Consider the following 16,880-nt stretch of genomic DNA (forward strand, 5'->3'; position numbering starts at 1 on the left):
CTCATCCAAGTCATTGATGATGAAAGCAGAATTTCCTGCTTTCTACCGAAGCTAAACAGTGCAGCACAGCTGATCCCCCCTCGCTGTTCTACTTACCTTTATTTATTTATTTATTTATTTTATTTATTTATTTTGTCACAACATCATATAAAGAGATTATATAGTATATAAACACTTATATGAGTAAATATAAGGAGGTATAAGCATATATATAGGAAGAAGAAAAGAAAAACAGGAACGATAAGCACATTTGTGCGCTTATGCACACCCCTTATGGTCCTCTTAGGAATGGGGTGAGGTCAATAGTAGAAAGTTTTTGGTTAAAGCTTTTAGGATTATGGGAAGAGACCACAGAGTCAGGTAAAGTATTCCAAGCACTGATGATTCTGTTACAGAAGTCATATTTTCTGCAATCTAAATTAAAGCGGTTGACATTAAGTTTAAATCTATTGGTTGCTCTTGTATTATTGCTATTGAAGCTGAAGTAGTCTTTAACAGGAAGGACATTACAACAGATGATTCTGTGAGTTAAACTTAGGTCTTGTCTTAACTAAGTTAAACTTAGGTCTTGTCTTCCCAAGCCTCCTTCCCAAGCATCAAAAGCTATCTGAACCGGTAGCTTTTTAATCTTTTTTTTACTACCGGTTTGCCCAAACCAGTACTTTTTATCACTATGGATTCACACGAACCGGAGGGAACCGCTAGCATTTCACCCCTGCTCTTGCTCCCCCCACCCCCAACAATCTGGGCCCTCATTTTACCCAACTTGGAAGGACAGAAGGTTGAGTCAATCTTGAGCCAGTCAGGATCAAACTTCAGGCAGTCAGCAGAATTAGCCTGCAATGCTGCATTCTAACCACTGCACCGCCGCGGACGGAAGGAAGGAAGGAAGGAAGGAAGGAATAAATAGCAACAGCACTTAGACTTATATACCACTTCACAGTACTTTGCAGCCCACTCTGAGCAGTTTACAGAGTCAGCCTCTTGCCCCCAACAAACTGGGTCCTCGTTTTACCGACCTCGGAAGGATGGAAGGCTGAGTCAACTTTGAGCAGGTCAGAATCGAACTCCTGGCAGTGGGTAGAGTCGGCCTGCGATACTTCAGTCTAACCACTCTGCCAGTGGGCTCTAGAAGATGCTGCCAGGGTCCTTCTGAGGCAATATGGCTACCGGCTTCTATTAGGAATTCTTTTCTTATTCTGTTCTGAATCAACTTGGTTAGTGTGAGAATGACCAAAGACTTTGACTGGCTCTATATTGAAACCATGGTTTATTGAATCAGGATAAATGCTCCGCTGTGAACTGAGGTTTGATCATGCGTAAAAACAGAAAGAATGAAACAAATCATTAAGGATAATTACCATTTTAACAGGCCTCTTTCTGATTGTTTCTTCTCTAAGCGTTATTTCCTTGAAACGAAGCCCATAAACTAGGAGAGGTGTTATAACTCAGAATAATTATACACGGTGGACTGAAAATAAGAACATATTCACTTGCCTGGGACCTTAAATGAGGTTTTGTTTCCACGTGGCTTGAAATAAAGACTCCCTGGCTGTTAATCCAACCTCTTAGCCCCTTAGCTACTCAACTTTCAAATTATTCATTCGCTTCCTTTACTTAGCAGGAATTGAGTCTGCAATGAGAGTACAATTCAGCTACTAATCTCGGAAGTGATTTATTGGTTCTAGATTAGTGATCTCCAGGAGTTCCTGGAGGGTCTGAATAAATTGGGTTTTCCCCCCCTCTCTTTTTGCAGTAGATTATCCACTCGTTAAATAATACCTATGTTGCACCAGCTTCAAGAGCAAGAACATCTGAAATCGTTAGAAACAGAATAAATTGTAGTCTACTCCCCTGTGACTTTGAGGATCGAATTTTGAGAGTCTACTTGGTTCTTTTTTCTTCGCGCTTCTTTTAGTGGCCGGTAGCTTTCATGCTGTCTTTGTCTGCATCATTACTGCAAAAGAAATCCATTATAGTTATGCTGTGATTTATCCTAATATTAGTTCATGATTTCTCATTTGGTTGAAATGAAGTGCAGCTTTCCCTTGGCTTCTGTGCACAGGAAAATTTTCTTATGATGAGCGTATTATTTATTCTTATTACAGAATGCATAGTGCAATAAATCCTTTCCTATAAAGTCACAGGAACCTATAATTTGCATATGCTTCGGCTAATAACTCTTTTTGATTAGCAGTGGTAATGCAAACAAGCTAACTAATTTCCTTTGCAAAGTTGATAGTCAATCACCAAGAATCCTTCTTTAAACTTTCTCTCTTATCTGTGTTCTCACGATGCCTTTCTTTTCGTCTTTAATAAAACAACACCAACAGTATATCTCCGATATGTCAGGGCTCTCATCAATAATTTAAAGATACTCAATATTGATAAACCTGGGGTCTAGGTAAATGATTTTTTTAAATGGATGGGGACACTATTGCTCAACTGCTGTGAACATAGCTAAGGGTGTGCAAAATACGCCGCCTCCAACAATCAAATGTTCTGGAGAACATTTAACCCCTTCTGTATATTTTCCTGAAAACTCAGATGGGTTTCAATCTGGAAGTGTTGCTGAACAGAGTTCATACCAATATCCACTGGTATATTGATTAAAGCTAGGGTATTAAAACTCCAACCTAAACTTTCTGGAATCTGGCAGAATAGTTTCCATGCTTCAACTCTTTCTTTCTTTCTTTCTTTCTTTCTTTCTTTCTTTCTTTCTTTCTTTCTTTCTTTCTTTCTTTCTTTCTTTCTTTCTTTCTTTCTTTCTTCCTTCCTTCCTTCCTTCCTTCCTTCCTTCCTTCCTTCCTTCCCTTTTCTTTCTTTCTTGACTTTATATTGCCGCTTATTCTCCCATGGCAACTCAAGGCGGCTTACAGAATATAAAACCACATTTAAAACAATACAAACTAACAAAAAGAATCAAATAAATTAATATGGTACAATTACAACAAAACCTTTAGCAGTTGGATTAGGAAGATTAGGAAGTAGCTTCAGCTACTTTAGGATGGAGGGCAGAGGAAGGAGGTCCAGGGGCTGGGCAAGGATTAAGAGCCCTGGTGGCTCAGTGGTTAGAATGTAGCATTGCAGGCTGACTCTGCCCACAGCCAGCAGTTCAATTTAAAAGAACGTGCAATACTGGAGTCTGAGCAGATACACAGGTAGTCTTGATAAAGATTGCCAATTGTTGGAAGAGCATCAAAAGTGCCAGTAGAAAGGCTGTTCTGTGTGATGGAGAATTTAGGATATTTAGGAGTGGTCAAGGGTAGATACAAGAGCTGGTTGTAGTGGATATATGATATATTAGTCTGTATCTTGATATATCTGGCCAAGGATTCTCTGCAGGCTGCCTTCATTGGAGGATAAACAGACTACATTTACAATCCTAAAAACTGACTTAGACTAGACCAGGGGTCTCCAATCTTGGTCCCTTTAAGACTTGTGGACTTCAACTCCCAGAGTTCCTCGGCCAGTTTTGCTGGGAGTTGAAGTCCACAAGTCTTAAAGGGACCAAGGTTGGAGACCCCTGGACTAGACAAAGGTAAACTTTCTATGTACTGAACCGTGGAAAAAAGAATGTGAATCCCTATTGCTTCCAGTGTCAGCTTTGGAAGCCATATTAACACCGGAAGATTCCGCTTCCTTGTGCTTGGGAAATGAGGAAGGGGAGGATTGAGTAGAGGGAATGTACTTAGCCATCATAGCATTCTTCTCTTTGGTCAAGGCCACGGTATCCCTGCATCTGGAGGGAGGAGTGGTGGAAGTGAGGCCTGGAGTTGGGATGGAGGACGATTGGGCCATGGGATGGACTGATGGGTGCAGGAGATGGGTTTGGGATTTTTGATTTACTGAGGGAAAACCCGGAACTCTCAGATTTGGATTTTCCCAGATGTGCCAGTCTAACTAGTCTAATAAATGGGAACTTGGAGAAAATGCCCGTCTCGGAGTTTTTAATTGGAGTTGGGCTAGTGGTGAAATCCAATTTTTTTATCACTGCTTCTGTGGGCTTGGTGGGCGTGGTGTGGCTTGGTGGGTGTGGCTTGGTGGGCAGGGGAAGGATAATGCAAAACCTCCATTCCCTCCCCACTCCTGGGGGAAAGATATTGCAAAATCCCCATTCCCTCCCCACTCCAGGGGAAGGATACCGCAAAATCCCCATTCCCTCCCCACTTCAGGGGAAGGATACCGCAAAATCCCCATTCCCTCCCCACTCCAGGGGAAGGATACTGCAAAATCCCCATTCCCTCCCCACTCCAGGGGAAGGATACTGCAAAATCCCCATTCCCTCCCCACTCCAGGGGAAGGATACTGCAAAATCTCCATTCCATCCCCACTCCAGAGGAAGGATACTGCAGAATCCCCATTCCCTCCCCACTCCAGGGGAAGGATACTGCAAAATCTCCATTCCATCCCCACTCCAGAGGAAGGATACTGCAGAATCCCCATTCCCTCCCCACTCCTGGGGGAAGGATACTGCAAAATCCCCATTCCCACCCCACTCTGGAGCAGCCAGAGCTGGTATTTGCTGGTTCCCTGAATTACTCAAAATTTCCACTATTGGTTCTCCAGAACCTGTCAGAACCTGCCGGATTTCAGCCCTGAGTTGGGGTCTTCTGGAACACTGACATCCAGCTTTCTCTGAAGCTTTGAGCAAACACTTAAAAGGTGTTTTTGCCAGGCATGGGTTACCTCGGTTGTCCAGTTTTCTCCAGAATGAATTTTAATAGAAGTGTTTGATGGCTGGCTAGCACTGAAATCTTTGGCTGATATGGTATGAAGGTCTCTGGGCGCTCTAGATTCTGTGGCAGCGGTTTCACTGTTCAGGCAGAACACGACACGACACACCTACAAGTGTGACATGAAAGCTATATTTGGTTGTCTTTGGTCTGGCAGCTGTTCTAGGGTCTTCTGCTTTATTCCTTCTCTTCAACTGAAGGTCAGGCCCTCGTGTTCCTTGACTCCATGTCATATTTTTCCAATCTTCCTCTGAATTTTTAATCAGGCACTTGTGAGATCGCTTCGAGGGCTTCCCGGGCCCATTACAGCTGACGGCAGGAGAATTTCCCTTAGGCTGCAGTGTGGAAATGAAGACAGGAGTGAATTCAAGGGCGTAGCAGTAAGAAAAGAGGCTCACCTTCTTAGCCAATTGTAAGACATGAACCAGCAGGGAGAGATTTGGTATAATTCAGAATCTTCCTTCCTCCCTCCCTCCTTCCCTCCCTCCTCCTTCCTTCCTTTATACCCTCCTTTCCTCCTCCTTCCTTTCTTCCCTCCTTCCTTTCTCCTCCCTCTCTCCCTCCCTCTTTCCTTCCTTCCCTTCCTCCTTTCTCCTCCTTCCCTCCTTCCCTCCTTCCTTCCTTCCCTCCCTCCCTCCCTCTTTCCTTCCTTCCCTCCCTTTCTCCTCCCTCCCTCCTTCCCTCCTTCTTCCTTCCTTCCCTCCCTCCTTTCTCCTTTCTCTTTCCTCCCTCCCTTCTCCTTCCTTCCTTCCCTCCTTCTTCCCTTCCTTCCCTTCCTCCTTTCTCCTCCCTCCCTCACTCCTTCCTCCCTTCCTCCCTCCCTCCTTTCTCCTTCCCTCCTTCCCTCTTTCCCTCCCTCCCTCCCTCCCTCTCTTTGCAATAAATAACTTCAGGCATATTTTTTCAATGTTTGCATGTTGCTTATACATCTAATGGTTTTTGCAAGGTGTTTGGTATCACACTGAGACTATATAAAACCCCCTATCCCCACTCCCTCAATGCTAGCCAGCAATATCTGAAATATTTTCCAGAATCAGATAGATAGATGGATGGATAGGGAGGGAGGGAGGGAGGGAGGGAGGGAGAGGGAGCGAGAGGGAGGGAGGGAGGGGAAAGAGAGATTTGACATGGGGTCTAAACTGTCTTTTAAGTTAATCAGTTGGGAAAGAAATTCCTAGGGAATTTGACAACACAATCTTCCCTTGTTTAGGATAAAATCTACTTTCTTTCCAGAGGGTGTGAAATACATTGGATGTGCTTACAGCTTGTGAGTCTCTGTGCATTTTGTTGATGCTTTAAGCTTTTAGCTGACCAACTAGGACTGTAGCAGACAAAATTTGCTATGAAACTACGATGTCCTTCAAAGAACAAAAGCAGTAACCACAGCAATAATTAAAATAATGCAAAACCATTAAGCAATAGCACAAAAAGGTCACAGTTATATGGAGAGATCAACCTTGGCAGCTGTTGGACAGTTAGATTGCTAATAAATCACATTAGTTGTACCTTCTGCTTCCTATTATTATTATTTATATAGACTGCAACCATACATCAATTACGATATATTTAAAGTATCCCAGAAATCAGTGACGCTTGGGCCGGGAGACAGTTGCATCCTTCTGAGGACAAATGATGTTGGAAATGTTTTTGGTTGCATCTGGAACAGTTTCTCTTTTTTTAAAAAAATATTGCTTTTATTTTTAAAAAGAGAAACCCTATTCCAGATGCAACCAAAAACATGTTCAACTCTTAAATGCGGAATACAGTACGAACAGTGCAAAATAGCTTACCTGAGTCATTATCATCAGTATCATGGAATGCAAGTGGTTAAATTTAGCGTTACTTTTTTTGAAGACTTTTTATAGTACTTACAGCTGTGCTGAGGGCAAAACTGGGTTTGTTTCTGCTTATGCAGAGGCCACAAATCCGTATTTACTCTTGCAAAGCACTTGCCAGTTCTCTAGACAGAATGGCTCTCAGAGCAGCTTATGAATCATCCAGCCAAACGAAGTCTCTTTTCTGAAATTTGGAATCTCAGCGACGTGACAGAAAAAGGAGAAAGTTTGAAGGAGGAGGGGAGAAAAAGAGAAGAAATAGAAGAGGAATAATTGTCCGTCATTCTCAGTCTGCACCAGACTTCAAGAAGCCCTGGGAAAAATTAGGATTGCTGCTATAATGTCTACACCCAGACTGAAAGAAGTTTCTTTTCTTTCTTTTTACTTCCTGATGCTGTCCTTAGATTCTCGCTGTCTCTGTGCCAATGAAGAGCCAATAGATAAGATCGCTGAGAGGCAGTGGACAGGGTAACTGGAGATCCAGATAAGTGGAGGCAGAGGGAAGGTGGAAGAGATGGATGGGTAGGCAGTTCCCAACGTGTCCACTAGAATGGCAATCTTGTGTTCCATCACCTGCAGCTGGTTGAAGAGAATTTGCTTTGGTGGAAGTTGAAAATCAATTGATATTAGCAGACTACAACTGCAGATTTCTAGATGATTGTTTACAAAATATATGCTGTGGAAATAGGAGCGGTAGAAGTTCTTTATCTTTTATGGCTGAGTTAGAACATAGAATAATAGAGTTGGAAGGGACCTTGGAGGTCTTCTAGTCCAACCCCCTGCTCCAGCAGGAGACCCTGTGTCATTTCAGACAAATGGCTGTCCAGTCTCTTCTTGCAAGCCTCCAATGATGAGTACCCACAACTTCTGAAGGCAAGCCGTTTCACTGGTTGATTGCTCTCACTGTCAGGAAATTTCTTCTTAGTTCTAGGTTGCTTCTCTCCTTGATTAGTTTCCACCCATTGCTTCTTGTTCTACCCTCAGGTGCTTTGGAGAATAGTTTGACTCCTCTTCTTTGGGGCAACCCCTGAGATATTGGAGCACTGCTATCATGTCTCCCTTAGTCCTTCTTTTCATTAAACTAGACATACCCAGTTCCTGCAACCGTTCTTCATATGTTTTAGCCTCCAGTCCCCTAATCATCTTTGTTGCTCTTCTCTGCACTCTTTCTAGCTCTGCTCTCTGCTCTCCTTCTTGTTCCACAATGCTATACAAATCTATATCTTCTGTTCACTGATCATTCTTGGCTCCATATTCTGCATCATTACAGGTTCATCCTTATTTGTTCCTTTTTTGTTTACAGCCCTTGATTTGAAAAGTAATTAAGTTTTCCCAATTCTCTTGATGCATCAATTGTTCTCTTGTGCTAGATGAGGTCTTGTTCTCCAGGGAATTTGTATCATTCATATATATTCATATATTCAAGACACTTCCAATTTTTCTCCCGTGTAAAATTGGAAGTGTCTTGGCGACGTTTCGACGAAGTCTCATTCGTCATCTTCAGGCTTCAGCTTCGTGCTTCTGGGAGCAATGTGTGATCGCAGCTGTTTCTTCCTTTTAACTGCTAGTGGGGGTTTGAACTGATTGGGTGGGAGCTTGGCTGTGCTCTGATTGGATGGGGATGTGTCCTGTGTTGGTGGGGGCTTGGTTGTGCTCAGTCTAGTCTGTGCTGCAGGGGGATTTGAGCTGGTGAGCTGCATAGCTGTTGTTTGGCTTTGTGGTCGTGCTACATCTTCATAGTGGGTGTCAGTCTGCTGCATGTATGGATTGGAGGGGTTTGAAATGGCTAATGTTGCAGCTCCGGTCTGGCTTCTGGTCCTTGGTCGTGCTTCATGATCAGTGTGGGTTTGGGTCTGCTTTGGTTATTCGGGTTTTCTCCCGCGTAAAATTGCTCAGATTAGTCTGAGTTGCAGGGGGATTTGAGCTCGTGTTAGACACTCGTTTGTCAATAAGAGGAATGACACCAGACCCACACTCACGAGGTCCACACAGGATGTCACCAAACTCAGTTTATGGGGAGATTTTCCCTCAATCTAATCTGCCCAACAGGGATCCAATTTGAAAAGACCTTCCTAATTGGGATCTAAAGGCAGGCTGCCAGATCTGTGCTCCAAAACTCTGGGAACCACTAGAATGTGGTAATCTATTATCTGTCAATCTGTCTGACTGTCTATCTATCATATGTCTGTCTATCTCTCAATCATCTATCTATCTATCTATCTATCTATCTATCTATCTATCTATCTATCTATCATCCATCCATCCATCCATCTCCTATCTGTCTGTCTGTCTGTCTGTCTGTCTGTCTGTCTATCATATGTCTGTCTATCAATCATCTATCTATCTATGTATCTATCTATCATCTATCTTTCTATCTATCTTTCTATCTATTATCTATTATCTTTCTATCTATTATCTATTATCTATCATCTCTATTATCTATCTATCTATCTATCTTTCTATCTATCATATGTCTGCCTATCAATCATCTCTCTCTCTCTCTTTCTATCATCCATCCATCTTCTGTCTGTCTGTCTGTCTCTCTAATCTGTCAGATTTGTCATCTGTCAATCTTATCATCTGTCAGTATCTGTCTGTCAGTCAGTCTGTCAGTCTGTCTACCAATCCTTCCTTCCTTCCATCCACCCATCCATCCCTCATCCATCATCTGGTAGCCTTAAAGCTAAATACAAGTATATTTATGTGATCCCAAGAGTTGGCCCTGCCTACAGGTATTTCTATCTCAAAACTTCTCCTTAAATCTGAACTGCCTAACCATGCTTGACGGTCCCCTTACAGCAGAGCCCAATTCTCCCCCGCCCCATTCCGCCCCGCAAAACGCAAAGTCCGCGCCCTTCCTTGTTCCACAAGTTGACGACGACCAAAACCAAAACCAAACCCAAGGACGTGCTGACGTTCTTGCAGTCTAATAAACTTTTCGCGGCTTTGCCTCCCTCCCCTTCTACGGCGCTGTGATCAAAGGCGGCATAGGACAAGCGCGCCCACCCTCAACCCCCCCCCCCAAAAGATCTCTCTCTCTCCCTCCATTTGCTCAGAGTGAGCCGCTGCCTCCCTTCTGCCGGCTCCTTCCTCTTGCAAGAGGGGGACTCTCCAGGTTGCCCTCCATCCCTCCATCCCTCGGCGCCCTCTTCCCTTGGCTCCCGGCTGCTTCCTCGAGGAAGGCGCCTTTTCCCTGGGCAGAGTTGGCTTTGCAGAGCCGGCCTCCGGGCGAGCCCTCCAGAGGGTTCAGCCGGAGTGGCGGGAACTGGGGGGGGGGGGCGGAGAAACGGTCCTGACGTGCTCCCCACCTGCCCTGGTGGGGACTTCACACGCATCCGGGGCAGCTGGCGGGCTCTTGGCGGGGGGACCAGAGCCGGCGGGGTTCCTCCTGCCCGCCCTTCGCCTCCTTTCTTCCAACTCCTCGCCGCTCCCTTGGAAGGACTCTCCTGTCTTGGGGGCTCCCCTCCCTCCCCGGGTTTGCCAAGGCAGCGTCGGAAGAGGCAAAGTGGAGCCCAAATTGGCCGCGTGAAACCTCTGCCTCCCGGTCAGCCGAGGACCCTCCCTCGCTCGCTCTCGCTCTCCTGGGTGGGGGGAGACTCGGCTCTGCCTAAAATGAACGGATGCCGCAAACGGTGCAAACGGGAAATCTTGAAATTCGCCCAGTATCTCTTCAGGGCCGTCACCGGGACGCTTCCGACAGGTAAGAGCCCCTGGGCTGCGTTCGAGGCGGGAGGGGGAAGGAAGTTTTCCCTCGGGGTCTTTCCGAGGTCCTCAGCCGTGCAAGCGAAGGTGGGCGAGTCGCCTCTTTAGCCAAACGGCTTTGGATGCCGGGCTGCAAAATTCTGCCCGGCAACCGAGCAGAAAAATCCAGGTCGACCCAAGTTAGAATCCATGCAAGAGCTGCCTACGCAGAGTGCGGTTAAATACCTTTCCACCCGCTTCTGGACCCAGGCGGGGCGTCTGAATCGGTGGTCCCGGCGCGCTTGTTTTTTGGAGTTATAGCGACTGAACGGGGTTGCGTTCTCTTAGTCGGCAAGGAGAGTAAACTTCACACCGGCGCTGGATGTTAGCGTGGGGTGGGTTAGTTGGGGAATTGTCGGGGCGGGGGGGGGCAGAAGTAGTGAAATAGTAGTAGAATTTGCAGCCTGTGAATTTTTGTTTTCTAATTTCTCTCCCAAAAGCAGACTCCTTGAAACTGGACGCGTGAAAGAAGTTGTGTGTGTGTGTGTCTGAGCACGTGTGGGCACACAAACATGGATTAAGCTCTAGCGTAAGGGGTGTGTGTGAGAAGAACAGTGCAGATAGATTGAATTTATTTTAAAAAGAAAAGCTGGGCTTTAGAAGAGAAGCAGGCTGCCTTTCTAAATAAAGAATACATTTCCCCCCGCGGTGAGGTAATGTTTCTTGGGCGACAACTCCACGCAATGATCCTCGGTTATTGTTAACCTCTCGTGTTGCTTTTTTTCAAGGCAACGTTTTTTCCTTTCCGTTGTTAAAAATGCCAGTTCATGATGTGCGGGCAGGAACCGTTTGCATCTCTATATAGATGGGTTGATGGAAGGCAGATATAACTAGATCGGGCTGCAAAGGGTTTGTGCATAAATATTATGCAAAATCAGGAGACAGGATGCTTAAAAGCCTGAGTATGGACAGACAGAAATGGGCCCGTTTCTGCATGAACTCTTGGCTTACTTACTAAGCCTTGAAAGTTTTTATGTGCTGATGTGTAAGTACATTGTTTGTCTCAAGTTTTGAGAGGACAGCCTGTATCTTCCAGATGTGTGATTTTGTTGCTTTATTTATTGACATTTACTTGAATTTTATGATAGCCTAATTTGCCAATCGTTATCCTTTCCCTCTTTTGTCACGCATGTGGTGTGGTGAGGGCGGGCGTTTTAGCATCCTCTCTTGTTATTGAGGAAATTTACTTCGGCTGTTGATTTCCCAAAAGGTGACTTATGGAGAGTTTACAAGCAAAATAATGAGAGAAACCACACTGACCAGAGATCTTCCACTCTCAGGCCAACAGCTTCTCCGAAGAGTTGATGGACTTCCCACTTCTACTAAATCTCTTTCAACCCTGTAGTTTGGCCAAAGTGACCACTGAGTTGGCTTTGCCTTCTTGGCTGGTGTCTCTGGTTTTTCTTCCTGTGGCCTTCGTGCTTCCCACGCCTTCCTTCTCTCGTGCTGCCATATCAGCGAAAGGGGACAGTCCTACCAGAGTTAATACCTTCATTTGAATGGAAAAGAATTAGTCACAAATGAAATCCTCTCATTACGGGAATTCTCTTCCCTTTAAACCAATGAATTAAGCTTGAGCTTAATTCTCCCACTAAAAGTCAGCAGGGATTTGAAATAATTTGCTTTTGAACGTTGGGACCCGTTTTTAAAAGAGTTGATGGCAGGTGGAAGCAGACCTGGGTGGGGTGGAGGTCTTTTTAAACACATGAACCCGTAGCATCCCTTCTTTTGTTCATACGGTGTTCTTCTGAGGTCTCAATTCCAATTTGTTGGGTTTTATAAATCCTGCTCGCTTGACTCACGCTGAGCAAGGTGTGAACGTGCTACATCTCCCTATTGATTAGCACTGCCAGCCAATCAATATTTAGGTGATCTCAAAATGCCAGAGAGGTCTAGCGGATGGAATATAAAATATGCTCCTCTTTGTGTTCATCTGTGAAGTAGACTGGACGGCCAGTTTCAGACCAGCATTCTGCAACCGTGTGGAATCAGGCGACACTTCTTGGTTTCAGTGCTTTGAAATATACAGGAATGTGAATATAGCAACACAGGTCCACCTTAAAGGAGAGGCATCTTTTCCTAAACTGATGCTTAGTTCTCCATTATTTATAGTAGTAGAGAGGACCGAAGTTTAAGGGGTAAATTCAAACAACTATTTGGTCACATGATGGCAAGAAACCCAAAGATTTTAACTTCGGGGTGGTCAACTTGACCCCTGTACAACCTGTGAATTTCAACTCTTCGACCCGCTGGCTCAGGAATTCTGGGAGTTGAAGTCCACAGGTCTTAAAGGGGCCATAGTTGACAAGCCCTGCTTTAAATAATGCTGCCCCCCCCCCGCTTCAGTGGATCTGTGTGCTGTCCCACTCACTCACATGCACACATAATGGTGGTTTAGTGGGTTTATTAATATTTCCCAGCAAATAAAAACCGAGAATTGTCCCAGTCATGTCCAGCCAAAAGCAGGCTGACACTGATCAATGGCCAGTGAGTCCACTTGAAAGTTTCCCAGACAAGATAAACCCACCAGGCAAAATTAAATCCACAACACAAGAGGGTTCACGAGGCAAGAAAAGTCCCGAGTTCACAAGGCATGATCCAAAGTCAGGGCATGGTGTCAATCCAAAGCAAGGCAAGAATCACAATGACCGGGAAACACACAACTAAGAAATGAACATGTTGTTCCCGGCATCGTCTCCATCTGTCCATTCTGCTAAATAGCCAGCTTCTGGTGCAGCCCATGAAGAAGGGTGAGGCTGCCTCCTTGCAAGTAACCTGGCTGACCTCCTCTGCTCCTGCCTTTTCTCTGCCCTACGTGTTCTTGGATGAGGTACAGAAGGCAGTTCCTCTTCTTCTTCATTGCATCCTTTCCCCACCTGGAGCCTCAGGGCTGTCCTGCTACAGCTGTGCTTGAACCACATTCCCCTCAGGTGGCTTCTTGGAGCCATTGACCAACTCCCCGCCAGATGTGCCTGGAATTGCTTTATCTTCCCCCAAAAATGACATCTGGAGAGGTATCTGGGGAAGCGTCTGGAGGAGTCATCACAATTTGCCATGCACCACAGTCTGTCTAATCTTGACACACCAAAGTCCATGATTGATGGCTGATAAAATCCAGTGTGTCACCATACTGCAGATTCACGACTGCTGTAAATGATTGAGTGGTTGGTCTTCTAGTGCATCTCCAGCATTTTTCAGGAGACCAGTTATCAACATCATCCCCTTGTTCATGAAAAGAGAAGAACAAATGGATGCAAAAGTTAGCTGTCTGGTTGTGTTTGTAGAAGGAATAGAATAGAATAGAATAGAATAGAATAGAATAGAATAGAATAGAATAGAATAGAATTTTTATTGGCCAAGTGTGATTGGACACACAAGGAATTTGTCTTGGTGCATATGCTCTCAGTGTACATAAAAGAAAAGATACGTTCATCAAGGTACAACATTTACAACACAATTGATGATCAATATATCAATATAGATCATAAGGATTGCCAGCAACAAGTTACAGTCATATAGTCATAAGTGGAAAGAGATGGGTGATGGGAACTATGAAACGATTAATAGTAGTGCAGATTCAGTAAATAGTCTGACAGTGTTGAGGAATTATTTGTTTAGCAGAGTGATGGCCTTCGGGAAAAAACTGTTCTTGTGTCTAGTTGTTCTGGTGTGCAGTGCTCTATAGCGTCGTTTTGAGGGTAGGAGTTGAAACAGTTTATGTCCAGGATGCGAGGGGTCTGTAAATATTTTCACGGCCCACTTCTTGATTCGTGCAGTATACAGGTCCTCAATGGAAGGCAGGTTGGTAGCAATTATTTTTTTTCCCTGCAGTTCTAATTATCCTCTGAAGTCTGTGTCTTTCTTGTTGGGTTGCAGAACCGAACCAGACAGTTATAGAGGTGCAAATGACAGACTCAATAATTCCTCTGTAGAACTGAATCAGCAGCTCCTTGGGCAGTTTGAGCTTTCTGAGTTGGCACAAAAAGAACATTCTTTGTTGTCCTTTTTTAATAATGTTTTTGATGTTGGCTGTCCATTTTAGATCTTGCGATATGATAGAACCTAGAAATTTAAAGGTTTCTACTGTTGATACTGTGTTGTCTAGTATTGTGAGAGGTGGAAGTATGGAAGGGTTTCTCCTAAAGTCTACCACCATTTCTACGGTTTTGAGTGTGTTCAGTTCCAGATTGTTTTGGTTGCACCACAAGGCTAGTCGTTCGACCTCTCGTCTATATACGGATTCGTCATTGTCTCGAATGAGACCAATCACTGTTGTGTCATCTGCGAACTTCAGTAGCTTAACAGATGGATCATTGGAGATGCAGTCATTGGTATACAGAGAGAAGAGAAGTGGGGAGAGCACACAGCCTTGGGGGCCCCTGTGCTAATTGTACAGGTATTTGATGTGATCTTGCTTAGCTTCACCTGCTGCTTCCTGTTTGTTAGGAAGCTTGTGATCCACTTACAAGTCTGTTCCGGTACCTGTAGCTGGTTTAGCTTAGTTAGAAGAATGTCTGGAATGATGGTATTGAATGCTGAACTAAAGTCTACAAAAAGGACCCTTGCATAGGTCTTTGGAGACTCAAGATGTTGTAGGATGTAGTGCAGAGCCATATTAACAGCATCATCTGTTGATCTATTTGCTCGGTATGCAAATTGCAAGGGGTCTAACAGCAGATCCATGATGGTTTTCAAGTGGGATAGCACTAGCCTTTCAAAGGTTTTCATGACTACAGATGTTAGAGCAACTGATCTATAGTCATTCAGTTCCTTGATGGTGGGCTTCTTTGGCACTGGGATGATAGAGCATTTGAAGCAAGAAGGAACATAGCACATCTCTAGTGATTTATTGAAGATTCTGGTGAAGATGGGGGCCAATTGGTCAGCACAGACTTTTAAGCAAGGAGGAGTTATCTCCAGTTATCCTGGAGCTTTTCCTGGCTATTGTCTGCGAAATAGGTCTTGCACTTCCTTTTCTGTGATCACTAGGGGTTGTGAACCCAATGAAATGGGGTCAGTTGTAGGAGGCTTGGCTGTTGTTGGTGTGTCTGAGATGGGGGTTGTGGAGATAGGTGGCTGTAGTTTCCTTTCAAACCTGCAGTAAAACTCATTCAGGTCATCTGCCAGTTGTTGATTACCTTCAGCCTGGGAAAGAGGTTTGCCATAGCCGGTGATATTTTTAAGAGTTTTCCACATGTTTGCTGGTTCATTTGCTGAAAACTGATTCTTTAGCTTTTCAGAGTAGCTTCTTTTTGCTGCTCTGATCTCCCTTGTTAGTGCAGAAGAAAAAGAGTCAGAGAAGAAGTCAGGGGACAGATGTATTGAGAGATCCTATAGGAAACCATCATTACTTACAATCTGCTAATTTGGAGACAAGTATAGATAAAGATTAACAGAGTTGGAAGGGACCTTGTAGGTCATCTAGTCCAACCCCTGCCTGCCCAAGCAAGAGACCCTAGCCCATTTCTGACCGATGGCAGTCCAGTCTCTCCTTGAAAGCTTCCAGGGATGAAGTTCCCACAACTTCTGAAGGCAACTTTGTTCCATCAGTTGATTGCTCTCACTGTCAGGAAATTTCTCCTTATTTCCAGGTTGAATCTCTCCTTGTTCAGTTTCTATCCATTATTCCTTGTCTGGCCTGGAAAATAGGTTGATGCCCTCTACTTCTTGGTAGCAGCCCCTCAAATATTGGAACACTGCTATCCTGGTCTTTCTCTTCACTAGACTAGCCATGTCCAGTTCTTGCAACTCGGCATGGCGAATTCATCATATGTTTTAGCCTCTAGTCCCCTAAACCTCTTGGTTGCTCTTCTCTGCACACTTTCTAGAGTTTCAACATCTTTTTTATATTGTGGTGACCAAATCTGGATGCAGTACTCTAGGTGTGGTCTTACTAAGGCTTTATAGAGAGGTATCTCAAAGAGTAAAGCCAAGATAGTTTCCTGCTGCATTAAGCTTTCAGGAGGAAAGGATAAAAATGTAATTAATGATGCAGACAGCAAAATCACCCTTTGACACCAAGAATTAAGGTTGCCTGGAAATCCAACAATTTGCTTTGTATCTTCAGCTCGGTATGTTAACTATCAAACTCTGTAAAACTCAACCTTCTGATCCGTAGGTTTGACCTGAGCCACGAGTCTGTTTACATACAAAGACCACAACTTTGCTGTGTGCGAATTTCCCCTGTGAAATTGGGGAGACGTGTAGACTCACCATATGTTCAAAATTTGGAGAGACCACACGGTGCCTGCTTGGACCATTAATCGTTCCCGTTTTCTAGCTCTCTGGTTCCAGGCGATTCCGATGCAGGATAATAAAGTGGGTGACAGCCTAGTGAAGGCTTTTGTGAAAGGCAAAGCTTTTCCCATTGTCTGATCTTTTAATCAAGTTGCAACCATGATTGGCATTTAATGAAGATGGGCAGAGCTGTGTTTTGCTTCAGACTGACCTTCCGTTATATCTGTGTCCCCTTGCTCCCCCCTCCCCCCTGGAAGCAGTAATCTTCTCTGATAATAGAATAGACTAGAATAGAATAGAATAGAATAACAGACTTGGAAGGGACCTTGGA

At 44.4% G+C, this 16,880-nt stretch overlaps 1 protein-coding gene across 3 annotated transcripts in view; it reads left to right on the plus strand.

Annotated features, from left to right (window-relative positions):
- Nucleotides 1-16,880, plus strand: part of KCNIP4 (potassium voltage-gated channel interacting protein 4) — a 390,676-nt gene that overhangs the window by 105,439 nt on the left and 268,357 nt on the right. The window contains exon 1 of one of the 3 annotated variants that reach the window (XM_058192109.1): nucleotides 10,176-10,271. The exons of the other annotated variants lie outside the window; for them this stretch is intronic. Within the exon in view, the coding sequence (XP_058048092.1) occupies nucleotides 10,184-10,271 (88 nt within the window). The 5' untranslated portion in view covers nucleotides 10,176-10,183. Of the gene's footprint in view, nucleotides 1-10,175; nucleotides 10,272-16,880 lie in introns of those variants that run through there. 3 annotated transcript variants of the gene reach the window in all.

Source organism: Ahaetulla prasina, chromosome 8, assembly GCF_028640845.1.
Source record: "Ahaetulla prasina isolate Xishuangbanna chromosome 8, ASM2864084v1, whole genome shotgun sequence".
Lineage (NCBI taxonomy): Eukaryota > Metazoa > Chordata > Lepidosauria > Squamata > Colubridae > Ahaetulla > Ahaetulla prasina.